Raw genomic sequence first — 13,397 nt, forward strand, 5'->3', positions numbered from 1 at the left:
AGGAATACAGGGACGTTGTCAGAGTGTGCAGGGATGCGACAAGGAAGGCTAAGGCCCATTTGGAGTTTAATCTGGCAAGGGATGTCAAGGACAACAAGAAGGAACGTCTTCAAATACATCAATAGCAAAAGGAAGACTAGGGAAAATGTGGGCCCGCCGCTGAATGGGGCGGGTGCCCTGGTAACAAAGGACCAGGCAGAGAAGGCAGAGAAGGCAGAGTTATTGAATGCTGCCTTTGCTTCGGTCTTCACTGCTAAGGCCAGTCCTCAGGAATTCCAGAGCCTGGGGACAAGAGAGGAAGGCTGGAGAAAGGAAGACTCTCCCTTGGTGGAGGAGGATCAGGTTAGAGATCTTTTGTCCAAACTTGACATCCACCAATCCATGGGCCCCGATGGGATGCACCCACGAGTGCTGAGGGAGCTGGCGGATGTTATTGCTAGGCCACTCTCCATCCTCTTGGAAAGGTCATGGCAATCAGGAGAGGTGCCTGAGGACTGGAAGAAAGCCAGCGTCCCTCCAGTCTTCCAAAAGGGCAAGAAGGAGGACCCAGGGAACTACAGGCCGGTCAGCCTCACCTCCATCCCCGGGAAGCTGATGGAACAGCTCATCCTGGAGGTCCCCACTAAGCATAAGGAGGACAAGAAGGTGATCAGGAATAGTCAGCATGGATTCACCAGAAGGAAATCATGCTTCAACAACCGGATAGCCTTCTAGGATGGAATGACTGGCTGGGTAGATGAGGGCAGAGCAGTGGATGTTGTCTCCCTGGACTTGAGCAAAGCTTTTGACACTGTCTCTCATCCCATCCTCATAGGTAAACTCAGGAGGTGTGGGTTGGATGAGTGGACGGTGAGGTGGATTGAGAACTGGCTGGATGGCCGAGCTCCGAGGGTTGTGGTGAATGGCGCAGAGTCAAGTTGGAGGCCTGTAGCTAGTGGTGTCCCGCAGAGGTCAGTCCTGGCTCCAGTCTTGTTCAATGTATTCATCAGTGACCTGGCGGAAGGGACAGAGTGTACCCTCAGCAAGTTGGCTGATGATACTAAACTGGGGGGAGTGGCTGACACACCAGAGGGCTGCGCTGCCATTCAGAGGGACCTGGAGAGGTTGGAGAGCTGGGCGGAGAGGAACCTCCTGACATTCCACAAAGGCAAGTGCAGGGTCCTGCACCTAGGGAGGAAGAACCCCAGGCAGCAGGACAGGCTGGGGGCTGACCTGCTGGAAAGCAGCTCTGCAGAGAAGGACCTGGGAGTGCTGGTGGACGACAAGTGAAGCATGAGGCAGCAGTGTGCCCTTGTGGCCAAGAAGGCCAAGGGTATCCTGGGGTGCATTAGGCAGAGTGTTGCCAGCAGGTGGAGGGAGGTGATCCTCCTGCTCTACTCAGCCCTGGGGAGGCCTCCCCTGGAGTACTGTGTCCAGTTCTGGGCTGCCCAGTACAAGAGAGACATGGCACTACTGCAGAGAGTCCAGCGGAGGGCTACCAAGATGGTGAGGGGACTGGAGCACCTCTCCTATGAGGAAAGGCTGAGAGAGCTGGGCCTGTTCAGTCTGGAGAAGAGAAGACTGAGAGGTGATCTGATCAACGTGTATAAGTATCTGAAGGGGGGAGGGGGGTGGTTGTCAAGAAGATGAGGCCGATCTCTTCTCCGTGGTGCCCAGCAACAGGACAAGAGGCAACGGGCAGAAACTGAACCACAGGAAGTTCCATCTAAACCTGAGAAAAAAACTTCTTGACTGTGAGGGTGACAGAGCATTGGAACAGGTTGCCCAGAGAGGTGGTGGAGTCTCCTTCGCTGGAGATATTCAAAACCCGTCTGGATGTGATCCTGGGCAATATGCTCTAGAGGACCCTGCTTGAGCAGGGGGGTTGGACTAGATGATCTCCAGAGGTCCCTTCCAACCTAAACCATTCTGTGATTCTGTGAATGTGTTGAATGCAGGAAAAATCAGGAATGCAGGAAAACTTTGTATCACTGATGGGCATCCCAATGTTCACTGTGTCCAGATACCTCACTAAAACCATTAGCTGTGCACATCATGTTCAACTGCCTATCACACATTGGCTTGTAAGTTGTTCAGGCCTTGGGTCATTGTGTGAGATGCTGAGGAAATGAGTGGTCTGGAAAACAAAGGAGACCTTGATAAGACATTGCAGAACTAGCAAGCGAGAAAGACTCTCTTTTCATTCAGTCCGTCCACTGTGGTGTCTGGACCAAAGCTCAGTTCCGTACTAGAGCCAGGCTGTACTTTGATGAAGAGGAGGCCTGGGCATTATAACAATGAGAGGTGCACCAAGGAGGCAGTTCCTTGCCTCCCAATCAACTTAGTTGATTCCCTCATTACCCCCGTGTCTCATGTACAGTGTGTCCCACCCATAAAGCTCTGCAAGGGGGTACAGGGAGACCACCCTCAACTCAGTACCATCTTTCTCTTCTTTCTTCAGCTGGAAGGCAACCAACTTATTGAGCGCACAGAATTGAGTACCAACCATGTCCTAGTATATCTGGAGAAGGTGAGCATATGTCTGGTTCTAGGATGGGAAAGGGAAATGCATACCTTGGGACACTTGGCTGCTTGGGGCAGAAGATCTAGGCCTAAAAAATCCCAAGCATCTACTAAGAATATGAATGAATCTCACATGAATTTTTAACCCTTCCTAGCCTTACTGGTACCTTCCTCCAAACCCTCAACATGCTTTCCCTCTGCCCCTGCACATAGATCAGGCTCTGACCTCCCCCCCAGCCAGAGCCTCTCCCACTGTGGGGAAGGGCCCAGGGCCAGGCCTGCAGCCCCATGCACAACCTTGGGCCTGGGACGCTGGTGGCAGGGAAGAGTGAAGGAACCTGGGGCAGATGTAGAATTGACCGTGAGTCTCCACCCCTTCCTTTCCCCAGCTGAGCAACACGACCCTGAACTTCTCCTTCACGGTGGAGCGGGACATCCCTGTTCAGGGCCTAAAGCCAGCTCAAGTGAAGGTCTATGACTACTATGAGACAGGTGAGTGTTGGGGTGGGAGGGTACCCACGGGAGTGAGTCCTGGACATAGGCCATGCTGAGATACACAGGAGCTTTTGGGACATACAGCTGCCCCTGGCCTCAAGCTCTCCATCAACCTCAGCGCTTTCCCACTCTGCCTCAGCAGTGCTTTCTGAGAGCAGGGGGGCCCCTGGACTCTACCAACCTTCAAACCCACAGTGCCAACAGCCCAGACAGATGGAGGCAACCACCCTCCTCCTTTCTGCTCCTGCCCAGGCAGGGCTCTGCAACGATAATGGGGCACAAGTTTGGGCAGTGTGGGTAGTATGTGGATCCCCACATGGCTGTCCTCACCTGTGGGAGCCACTGTGCAGCTGTCCTCACCTGAGGAGAAGGTGAAGGCCATGGGGTCCTAGGGAGGAGGCCATCCTCTCCAGCCTTCAGACTCTCCCCTTGGGATCTTGGTGCCTGTAAGCCTTTCATGCCTCCCCAGGGAAAGGAACCAGGCCCTGAGGTAGACCCAAGGAAGCTAGGAGGAGTCCTGTGTTCAGATCCTGCCCCAGATTGCAACCATTCCAGGGCGGATGCTGCGTCTCCTTGTGCTTCTGTTTTCCCAGCTGCTACATCAGGGTGACAGAGACAGAGACCCTCTGTGTGCTTGAGACAAGGCCTCAAGGCATAAGGCAGAGCCCTGCTGGGGCTGACTGTGCAGAGTTGCTCTGCCTTGCTGCCGCGGTATCCGGATGGGGCTGGGATTGGGGCTCCCTCCCCCCAGGGCTGGGATCTCTGCAGGGAAGTCAGGGATGGTGCTAGCTGTCCGCTGTGGGGCATGGAAGAAGTGTCTCTCTGGAAGCCCTCTGCCAGGAATGCTGAGGGGGTCTGACAGCCCTGCTCTCTCCCTTCCCTTGTGTCTTCCAGATGAGTTTGCTGTTGAGGAATACAATGCTCCCTGCACCACAGGTAGAGTACATAAGAACAACTGAGGTGTTCCAGTAAGGGCTACTGCTGGTTAGTTTGTGTAAGAATCTGTGCAGAGCGTGGGTTTCCTCAGCCTGGGTAGAATCTCAAGACTTCTTTCACCATGCCCACAGCAGGCTCCTAGCACACCTCAGTGCAGAGAGGTAAATTAAATCCACCTCCTCATGTCCTGTAAAAGGTTAGATAGAAATTTGGTTTTGGTTTACTTAGGCTGGCAATCCGAGTGTTATTTTCTTCAGTCGTACAGAGCTCCTTGTTTTTTCCTGTGTCTTTGTGTCACATTGTACAAGTAAGATTGAAGTCTTCCTTGGCGCTGAATATGACACTCAGCTTTTAAGGATCTGCCCTTTCCTTGGCCACTTTCACCAATGCTGTGGACACAGAAGCGTCTTAAACATCATCTCCCAAGCATTTTGGTGAAATGTTGAGTTTATTCACATCTTCAGTTGGGACCTTTCAAACTCTGCCCTGGGTGTTTTTTGCCCTTTGTTGGAGAATCCACATGTTGAGAGAGGACATATGTACTTGATTAGCTCATACTCTCCAGAGCAGAGCAGTATCTGCCTCCGCTCCCCTCCCTTCTCTGTAACATGGATATCTTGAAAGTAACCAGCCATTCCTATTATGTTATCTGTCTGGGACCAGGCATTTTTTAGGTGAAGCAAATCCCCAGACTTTAATAGGTCTTGAACTTATGTAACATGCAAGCAGGGGCCACTTAAACATAGGGAGGATGTCCAGGGTTCAGAATACTGTTTCTCAGGAACCTTCTCTCACTCTGTCCTTTTCTCCACTCCAGCCAAGGCTGAGCAAGGAAATGCCTGATGAGCAATCTTGTCTGAGTCCTGTTGGATCAGCTGTCTTATCTATGTCCCTAAAGGATCCTTTTGGTAAGGTGGCCTATTGAAATACTAGAGAAGGACACCTCAACACCAAAAAAAGAAGTAATACCATAAATAAATTAAGTCTTGATTCTCTTCAGCTGCCTCTGGCCTTGTTTTTTGTTAATGAGATGTCGTGCAAAGACTGCCAAGGCTTGTCCATGCATCAGACTACTACCCTCTGCTGCTCTTCCATGTGGGCGCTAACGACACGAAAGGCAAACTGGAAACCATCAAACGGGACTTTGGAGCTCTGGGGATGGTGGTCAAGGGTCTGGGAGCCCAGGTTGTTTTCTCCTCAATCTTGCCTGTGAGGGGAAAGGACAGGAGGAGGAGTAGACGAGTTTTCCAAGTTAACAACTGGCTGCGCCGCTGGTGTTGGCAACAGGGCTTTGGTTTCTATGACCATGGGACCCTGTTCGAAGATGGGCAGCTGATAGGGAGAGATGGGATCCACCTTACCAAGCGGGGCACACGCGTCTTTGCCAACAGATTGGCCAGCCTGGTAAGGAGGGCTTTAAACTAGGCAAGACGGGGGAAGGGGAGTGGTATAGTGGCAGGAGAGTCAGTAAAACACCGCTCGAGTCAGGATGCCTCCAGCGGGTGCATGCAGCCAGGGGAGACAGCATGGAACATGGCTATGGAGGATCCTCTTGCACCTCTCCTGGGAAACCTGCGTGCTTGACTGGCTCTCTGAAATGCCTGTATAGCAATGCGCGCAGCATGGGGAATAAGCAGGAAGATCTGGAGATCTGTGTGCGGTCGCAGGGCCATGATCTCGTTGCAGTTACAGAGACATGGTGGGATAGGTTGCATACCTGGAATACTGTCATAGATGGCTACGTGCTTTTTAGGAAAGACAGGCCAGGAAGGCGAGGTGGTGGAGTTGCTCTTTATGTGAGGGAGCAACTAGAACACATGGAGCTGTGCCTTGGGGTTGGTTGAAGAGCAAGTTGAGAGCCTATGGGTAAGGCTTAAAGGGCAGGCTAACATGGGTGACACTGTTGTGGGGGTTTGCTACAGGCCACCTGATCAGGAAGAGGAAGTAGATGAGGCCTTCTACAGACAGCTGGAAGTAGCCTCACGATCACAGGCCCTGGTTCTCATGGGGGACTTCCACCACCCTGACATGAGCTGGGAAGAGAGCACAGCTAGGCACAAACAGTCAAAGAGGTTCCTGCAGAGCATCGAGGATAATTTCTTGACCCAGGTGGTGGAGACGCCAACAAGGAGAGGTGTGCTGCTGGACCTTGTACTAACAAACAAAGAGGGTCTAGTTGGAGTTGTGAAGGTTGGGGGCAGCCTTGGCTGCAGTGACCATGAGATAGTGGAGTTCCCGATCCTACGAGGAGGGAGCAGGGCAATAAGCAGGATTGCAACCCTGGACTTCAGGAGGGCAAACTTTGGCCTCTTCAGGGACCTTCTTGGAGGAATCTCATGGGGTAGGGCCCTTGAAGGAAGCGAGGTCCAAGAAAGCTGGTTAATAGTCAAGCATCACCTCCTCCAGGCTCAAGATGGGTGCATCCCTCTGAGGAAGAAGTCCGGCAAAGCGGGCAGGAGACCTGCGTGGATGAGCAAGGAGCTCCTGGCAAAACTCCAACAGAAGAAGGAAGTGTACAGAATGTGGCAAAGGGGACAGGCCACTTGGGAGGAATACAGGGACGTTGTCAGAGTGTGCAGGGATGCGACAAGGAAGGCTAAGGCCCATTTGGAGTTTAATCTGGCAAGGGATGTCAAGGACAACAAGAAGGAACGTCTTCAAATACATCAATAGCAAAAGGAAGACTAGGGAAAATGTGGGCCCGCCGCTGAATGGGGCGGGTGCCCTGGTAACAAAGGACCAGGCAGAGAAGGCAGAGAAGGCAGAGTTATTGAATGCTGCCTTTGCTTCGGTCTTCACTGCTAAGGCCAGTCCTCAGGAATTCCAGAGCCTGGGGACAAGAGAGGAAGGCTGGAGAAAGGAAGACTCTCCCTTGGTGGAGGAGGATCAGGTTAGAGATCTTTTGTCCAAACTTGACATCCACCAATCCATGGGCCCCGATGGGATGCACCCACGAGTGCTGAGGGAGCTGGCGGATGTTATTGCTAGGCCACTCTCCATCCTCTTGGAAAGGTCATGGCAATCAGGAGAGGTGCCTGAGGACTGGAAGAAAGCCAGCGTCCCTCCAGTCTTCCAAAAGGGCAAGAAGGAGGACCCAGGGAACTACAGGCCGGTCAGCCTCACCTCCATCCCCGGGAAGCTGATGGAACAGCTCATCCTGGAGGTCCCCACTAAGCATAAGGAGGACAAGAAGGTGATCAGGAATAGTCAGCATGGATTCACCAGAAGGAAATCATGCTTCAACAACCGGATAGCCTTCTAGGATGGAATGACTGGCTGGGTAGATGAGGGCAGAGCAGTGGATGTTGTCTCCCTGGACTTGAGCAAAGCTTTTGACACTGTCTCTCATCCCATCCTCATAGGTAAACTCAGGAGGTGTGGGTTGGATGAGTGGACGGTGAGGTGGATTGAGAACTGGCTGGATGGCCGAGCTCCGAGGGTTGTGGTGAATGGCGCAGAGTCAAGTTGGAGGCCTGTAGCTAGTGGTGTCCCGCAGAGGTCAGTCCTGGCTCCAGTCTTGTTCAATGTATTCATCAGTGACCTGGCGGAAGGGACAGAGTGTACCCTCAGCAAGTTGGCTGATGATACTAAACTGGGGGGAGTGGCTGACACACCAGAGGGCTGCGCTGCCATTCAGAGGGACCTGGAGAGGTTGGAGAGCTGGGCGGAGAGGAACCTCCTGACATTCCACAAAGGCAAGTGCAGGGTCCTGCACCTAGGGAGGAAGAACCCCAGGCAGCAGGACAGGCTGGGGGCTGACCTGCTGGAAAGCAGCTCTGCAGAGAAGGACCTGGGAGTGCTGGTGGACGACAAGTGAAGCATGAGGCAGCAGTGTGCCCTTGTGGCCAAGAAGGCCAAGGGTATCCTGGGGTGCATTAGGCAGAGTGTTGCCAGCAGGTGGAGGGAGGTGATCCTCCTGCTCTACTCAGCCCTGGGGAGGCCTCCCCTGGAGTACTGTGTCCAGTTCTGGGCTGCCCAGTACAAGAGAGACATGGCACTACTGCAGAGAGTCCAGCGGAGGGCTACCAAGATGGTGAGGGGACTGGAGCACCTCTCCTATGAGGAAAGGCTGAGAGAGCTGGGCCTGTTCAGTCTGGAGAAGAGAAGACTGAGAGGTGATCTGATCAACGTGTATAAGTATCTGAAGGGGGGAGGGGGGTGGTTGTCAAGAAGATGAGGCCGATCTCTTCTCCGTGGTGCCCAGCAACAGGACAAGAGGCAACGGGCAGAAACTGAACCACAGGAAGTTCCATCTAAACCTGAGAAAAAAACTTCTTGACTGTGAGGGTGACAGAGCATTGGAACAGGTTGCCCAGAGAGGTGGTGGAGTCTCCTTCGCTGGAGATATTCAAAACCCGTCTGGATGTGATCCTGGGCAATATGCTCTAGAGGACCCTGCTTGAGCAGGGGGGTTGGACTAGATGATCTCCAGAGGTCCCTTCCAACCTAAACCATTCTGTGATTCTGTGAATGTGTTGAATGCAGGAAAAATCAGGAATGCAGGAAAACTTTGTATCACTGATGGGCATCCCAATGTTCACTGTGTCCAGATACCTCACTAAAACCATTAGCTGTGCACATCATGTTCAACTGCCTATCACACATTGGCTTGTAAGTTGTTCAGGCCTTGGGTCATTGTGTGAGATGCTGAGGAAATGAGTGGTCTGGAAAACAAAGGAGACCTTGATAAGACATTGCAGAACTAGCAAGCGAGAAAGACTCTCTTTTCATTCAGTCCGTCCACTGTGGTGTCTGGACCAAAGCTCAGTTCCGTACTAGAGCCAGGCTGTACTTTGATGAAGAGGAGGCCTGGGCATTATAACAATGAGAGGTGCACCAAGGAGGCAGTTCCTTGCCTCCCAATCAACTTAGTTGATTCCCTCATTACCCCCGTGTCTCATGTACAGTGTGTCCCACCCATAAAGCTCTGCAAGGGGGTACAGGGAGACCACCCTCAACTCAGTACCATCTTTCTCTTCTTTCTTCAGCTGGAAGGCAACCAACTTATTGAGCGCACAGAATTGAGTACCAACCATGTCCTAGTATATCTGGAGAAGGTGAGCATATGTCTGGTTCTAGGATGGGAAAGGGAAATGCATACCTTGGGACACTTGGCTGCTTGGGGCAGAAGATCTAGGCCTAAAAAATCCCAAGCATCTACTAAGAATATGAATGAATCTCACATGAATTTTTAACCCTTCCTAGCCTTACTGGTACCTTCCTCCAAACCCTCAACATGCTTTCCCTCTGCCCCTGCACATAGATCAGGCTCTGACCTCCCCCCCAGCCAGAGCCTCTCCCACTGTGGGGAAGGGCCCAGGGCCAGGCCTGCAGCCCCATGCACAACCTTGGGCCTGGGACGCTGGTGGCAGGGAAGAGTGAAGGAACCTGGGGCAGATGTAGAATTGACCGTGAGTCTCCACCCCTTCCTTTCCCCAGCTGAGCAACACGACCCTGAACTTCTCCTTCACGGTGGAGCGGGACATCCCTGTTCAGGGCCTAAAGCCAGCTCAAGTGAAGGTCTATGACTACTATGAGACAGGTGAGTGTTGGGGTGGGAGGGTACCCACGGGAGTGAGTCCTGGACATAGGCCATGCTGAGATACACAGGAGCTTTTGGGACATACAGCTGCCCCTGGCCTCAAGCTCTCCATCAACCTCAGCGCTTTCCCACTCTGCCTCAGCAGTGCTTTCTGAGAGCAGGGGGGCCCCTGGACTCTACCAACCTTCAAACCCACAGTGCCAACAGCCCAGACAGATGGAGGCAACCACCCTCCTCCTTTCTGCTCCTGCCCAGGCAGGGCTCTGCAACGATAATGGGGCACAAGTTTGGGCAGTGTGGGTAGTATGTGGATCCCCACATGGCTGTCCTCACCTGTGGGAGCCACTGTGCAGCTGTCCTCACCTGAGGAGAAGGTGAAGGCCATGGGGTCCTAGGGAGGAGGCCATCCTCTCCAGCCTTCAGACTCTCCCCTTGGGATCTTGGTGCCTGTAAGCCTTTCATGCCTCCCCAGGGAAAGGAACCAGGCCCTGAGGTAGACCCAAGGAAGCTAGGAGGAGTCCTGTGTTCAGATCCTGCCCCAGATTGCAACCATTCCAGGGCGGATGCTGCGTCTCCTTGTGCTTCTGTTTTCCCAGCTGCTACATCAGGGTGACAGAGACAGAGACCCTCTGTGTGCTTGAGACAAGGCCTCAAGGCATAAGGCAGAGCCCTGCTGGGGCTGACTGTGCAGAGTTGCTCTGCCTTGCTGCCGCGGTATCCGGATGGGGCTGGGATTGGGGCTCCCTCCCCCCAGGGCTGGGATCTCTGCAGGGAAGTCAGGGATGGTGCTAGCTGTCCGCTGTGGGGCATGGAAGAAGTGTCTCTCTGGAAGCCCTCTGCCAGGAATGCTGAGGGGGTCTGACAGCCCTGCTCTCTCCCTTCCCTTGTGTCTTCCAGATGAGTTTGCTGTTGAGGAATACAATGCTCCCTGCACCACAGGTAGAGTACATAAGAACAACTGAGGTGTTCCAGTAAGGGCTACTGCTGGTTAGTTTGTGTAAGAATCTGTGCAGAGCGTGGGTTTCCTCAGCCTGGGTAGAATCTCAAGACTTCTTTCACCATGCCCACAGCAGGCTCCTAGCACACCTCAGTGCAGAGAGGTAAATTAAATCCACCTCCTCATGTCCTGTAAAAGGTTAGATAGAAATTTGGTTTTGGTTTACTTAGGCTGGCAATCCGAGTGTTATTTTCTTCAGTCGTACAGAGCTCCTTGTTTTTTCCTGTGTCTTTGTGTCACATTGTACAAGTAAGATTGAAGTCTTCCTTGGCGCTGAATATGACACTCAGCTTTTAAGGATCTGCCCTTTCCTTGGCCACTTTCACCAATGCTGTGGACACAGAAGCGTCTTAAACATCATCTCCCAAGCATTTTGGTGAAATGTTGAGTTTATTCACATCTTCAGTTGGGACCTTTCAAACTCTGCCCTGGGTGTTTTTTGCCCTTTGTTGGAGAATCCACATGTTGAGAGAGGACATATGTACTTGATTAGCTCATACTCTCCAGAGCAGAGCAGTATCTGCCTCCGCTCCCCTCCCTTCTCTGTAACATGGATATCTTGAAAGTAACCAGCCATTCCTATTATGTTATCTGTCTGGGACCAGGCATTTTTTAGGTGAAGCAAATCCCCAGACTTTAATAGGTCTTGAACTTATGTAACATGCAAGCAGGGGCCACTTAAACATAGGGAGGATGTCCAGGGTTCAGAATACTGTTTCTCAGGAACCTTCTCTCACTCTGTCCTTTTCTCCACTCCAGCCAAGGCTGAGCAAGGAAATGCCTGATGAGCAATCTTGTCTGAGTCCTGTTGGATCAGCTGTCTTATCTATGTCCCTAAAGGATCCTTTTGGTAAGGTGGCCTATTGAAATACTAGAGAAGGACACCTCAACACCAAAAAAAGAAGTAATACCATAAATAAATTAAGTCTTGATTCTCTTCAGCTGCCTCTGGCCTTGTTTTTTGTTAATGAGATGTCGTGCAAAGACTGCCAAGGCTTGTCCATGCATCAGACTACTACCCTCTGCTGCTCTTCCATGTGGGCGCTAACGACACGAAAGGCAAACTGGAAACCATCAAACGGGACTTTGGAGCTCTGGGGATGGTGGTCAAGGGTCTGGGAGCCCAGGTTGTTTTCTCCTCAATCTTGCCTGTGAGGGGAAAGGACAGGAGGAGGAGTAGACGAGTTTTCCAAGTTAACAACTGGCTGCGCCGCTGGTGTTGGCAACAGGGCTTTGGTTTCTATGACCATGGGACCCTGTTCGAAGATGGGCAGCTGATAGGGAGAGATGGGATCCACCTTACCAAGCGGGGCACACGCGTCTTTGCCAACAGATTGGCCAGCCTGGTAAGGAGGGCTTTAAACTAGGCAAGACGGGGGAAGGGGAGTGGTATAGTGGCAGGAGAGTCAGTAAAACACCGCTCGAGTCAGGATGCCTCCAGCGGGTGCATGCAGCCAGGGGAGACAGCATGGAACATGGCTATGGAGGATCCTCTTGCACCTCTCCTGGGAAACCTGCGTGCTTGACTGGCTCTCTGAAATGCCTGTATAGCAATGCGCGCAGCATGGGAAATAAGCAGGAAGATCTGGAGATCTGTGTGCGGTCGCAGGGCCATGATCTCGTTGCAGTTACAGAGACATGGTGGGATAGGTTGCATACCTGGAATACTGTCATAGATGGCTACGTGCTTTTTAGGAAAGACAGGCCAGGAAGGCGAGGTGGTGGAGTTGCTCTTTATGTGAGGGAGCAACTAGAACACATGGAGCTGTGCCTTGGGGTTGGTTGAAGAGCAAGTTGAGAGCCTATGGGTAAGGCTTAAAGGGCAGGCTAACATGGGTGACACTGTTGTGGGGGTTTGCTACAGGCCACCTGATCAGGAAGAGGAAGTAGATGAGGCCTTCTACAGACAGCTGGAAGTAGCCTCACGATCACAGGCCCTGGTTCTCATGGGGGACTTCCACCACCCTGACATGAGCTGGGAAGAGAGCACAGCTAGGCACAAACAGTCAAAGAGGTTCCTGCAGAGCATCGAGGATAATTTCTTGACCCAGGTGGTGGAGACGCCAACAAGGAGAGGTGTGCTGCTGGACCTTGTACTAACAAACAAAGAGGGTCTAGTTGGAGTTGTGAAGGTTGGGGGCAGCCTTGGCTGCAGTGACCATGAGATAGTGGAGTTCCCGATCCTACGAGGAGGGAGCAGGGCAATAAGCAGGATTGCAACCCTGGACTTCAGGAGGGCAAACTTTGGCCTCTTCAGGGACCTTCTTGGAGGAATCTCATGGGGTAGGGCCCTTGAAGGAAGCGAGGTCCAAGAAAGCTGGTTAATAGTCAAGCATCACCTCCTCCAGGCTCAAGATGGGTGCATCCCTCTGAGGAAGAAGTCCGGCAAAGCGGGCAGGAGACCTGCGTGGATGAGCAAGGAGCTCCTGGCAAAACTCCAACAGAAGAAGGAAGTGTACAGAATGTGGCAAAGGGGACAGGCCACTTGGGAGGAATACAGGGACGTTGTCAGAGTGTGCAGGGATGCGACAAGGAAGGCTAAGGCCCATTTGGAGTTTAATCTGGCAAGGGATGTCAAGGACAACAAGAAGGAACGTCTTCAAATACATCAATAGCAAAAAGAAGACTAGGGAAAATGTGGGCCCGCCGCTGAATGGGGCGGGTGCCCTGGTAACAAAGGACCAGGCAGAGAAGGCAGAGAAGGCAGAGTTATTGAATGCTGCCTTTGCTTCGGTCTTCACTGCTAAGGCCAGTCCTCAGGAATTCCAGAGCCTGGGGACAAGAGAGGAAGGCTGGAGAAAGGAAGACTCTCCCTTGGTGGAGGAGGATCAGGTTAGAGATCTTTTGTCCAAACTTGACATCCACCAATCCATGGGCCCCGATGGGATGCACCCACGAGTGCTGAGGGAGCTGGCGGATGTTATT

At 52.5% G+C, this 13,397-nt stretch overlaps 2 protein-coding genes and 2 long non-coding RNA genes across 4 annotated transcripts; 2 read left to right on the forward strand and 2 right to left on the reverse strand.

Annotated features, from left to right (window-relative positions):
• Positions 1-1,403: 1,403 nt before the first annotated feature.
• Positions 1,404-4,932, forward strand: LOC138068425 (alpha-1-macroglobulin-like). Its single transcript, XM_068955840.1, has 4 exons — positions 1,404-2,509; positions 2,892-2,994; positions 3,892-3,933; positions 4,751-4,932. Exons 1-4 carry the CDS (start codon positions 2,249-2,251, stop codon positions 4,774-4,776), a joined length of 432 nt encoding a protein of 143 aa, XP_068811941.1. The 5' UTR covers positions 1,404-2,248; the 3' UTR covers positions 4,777-4,932.
• LOC138068436 (uncharacterized) lies at positions 3,091-3,885 on the reverse strand. Its single transcript, XR_011143252.1, has 2 exons — positions 3,358-3,885; positions 3,091-3,327 (listed from the first exon to the last, which is right to left on the reverse strand). It is a non-coding gene; the product is annotated as an uncharacterized lncRNA (long non-coding RNA).
• Positions 4,933-7,869: 2,937 nt separating the features above from the next.
• LOC138068428 (alpha-1-macroglobulin-like) lies at positions 7,870-11,413 on the forward strand. The gene is made up of 4 exons (XM_068955868.1): positions 7,870-8,990; positions 9,373-9,475; positions 10,373-10,414; positions 11,232-11,413. The coding sequence occupies exons 1-4, from the start codon at positions 8,730-8,732 to the stop codon at positions 11,255-11,257; spliced, it is 432 nt and encodes a 143-aa protein (XP_068811969.1). The 5' UTR covers positions 7,870-8,729; the 3' UTR covers positions 11,258-11,413.
• On the reverse strand, positions 9,572-10,366 carry LOC138068433 (uncharacterized). Its single transcript, XR_011143251.1, has 2 exons — positions 9,839-10,366; positions 9,572-9,808 (listed from the first exon to the last, which is right to left on the reverse strand). It is a non-coding gene; the product is annotated as an uncharacterized lncRNA (long non-coding RNA).
• Positions 11,414-13,397: the final 1,984 nt, after the last annotated feature.

The sequence above is a fragment of the Struthio camelus genome, chromosome 1 (genome assembly GCF_040807025.1).
Source record: "Struthio camelus isolate bStrCam1 chromosome 1, bStrCam1.hap1, whole genome shotgun sequence".
Taxonomy (NCBI): Eukaryota; Metazoa; Chordata; class Aves; order Struthioniformes; family Struthionidae; genus Struthio; species Struthio camelus.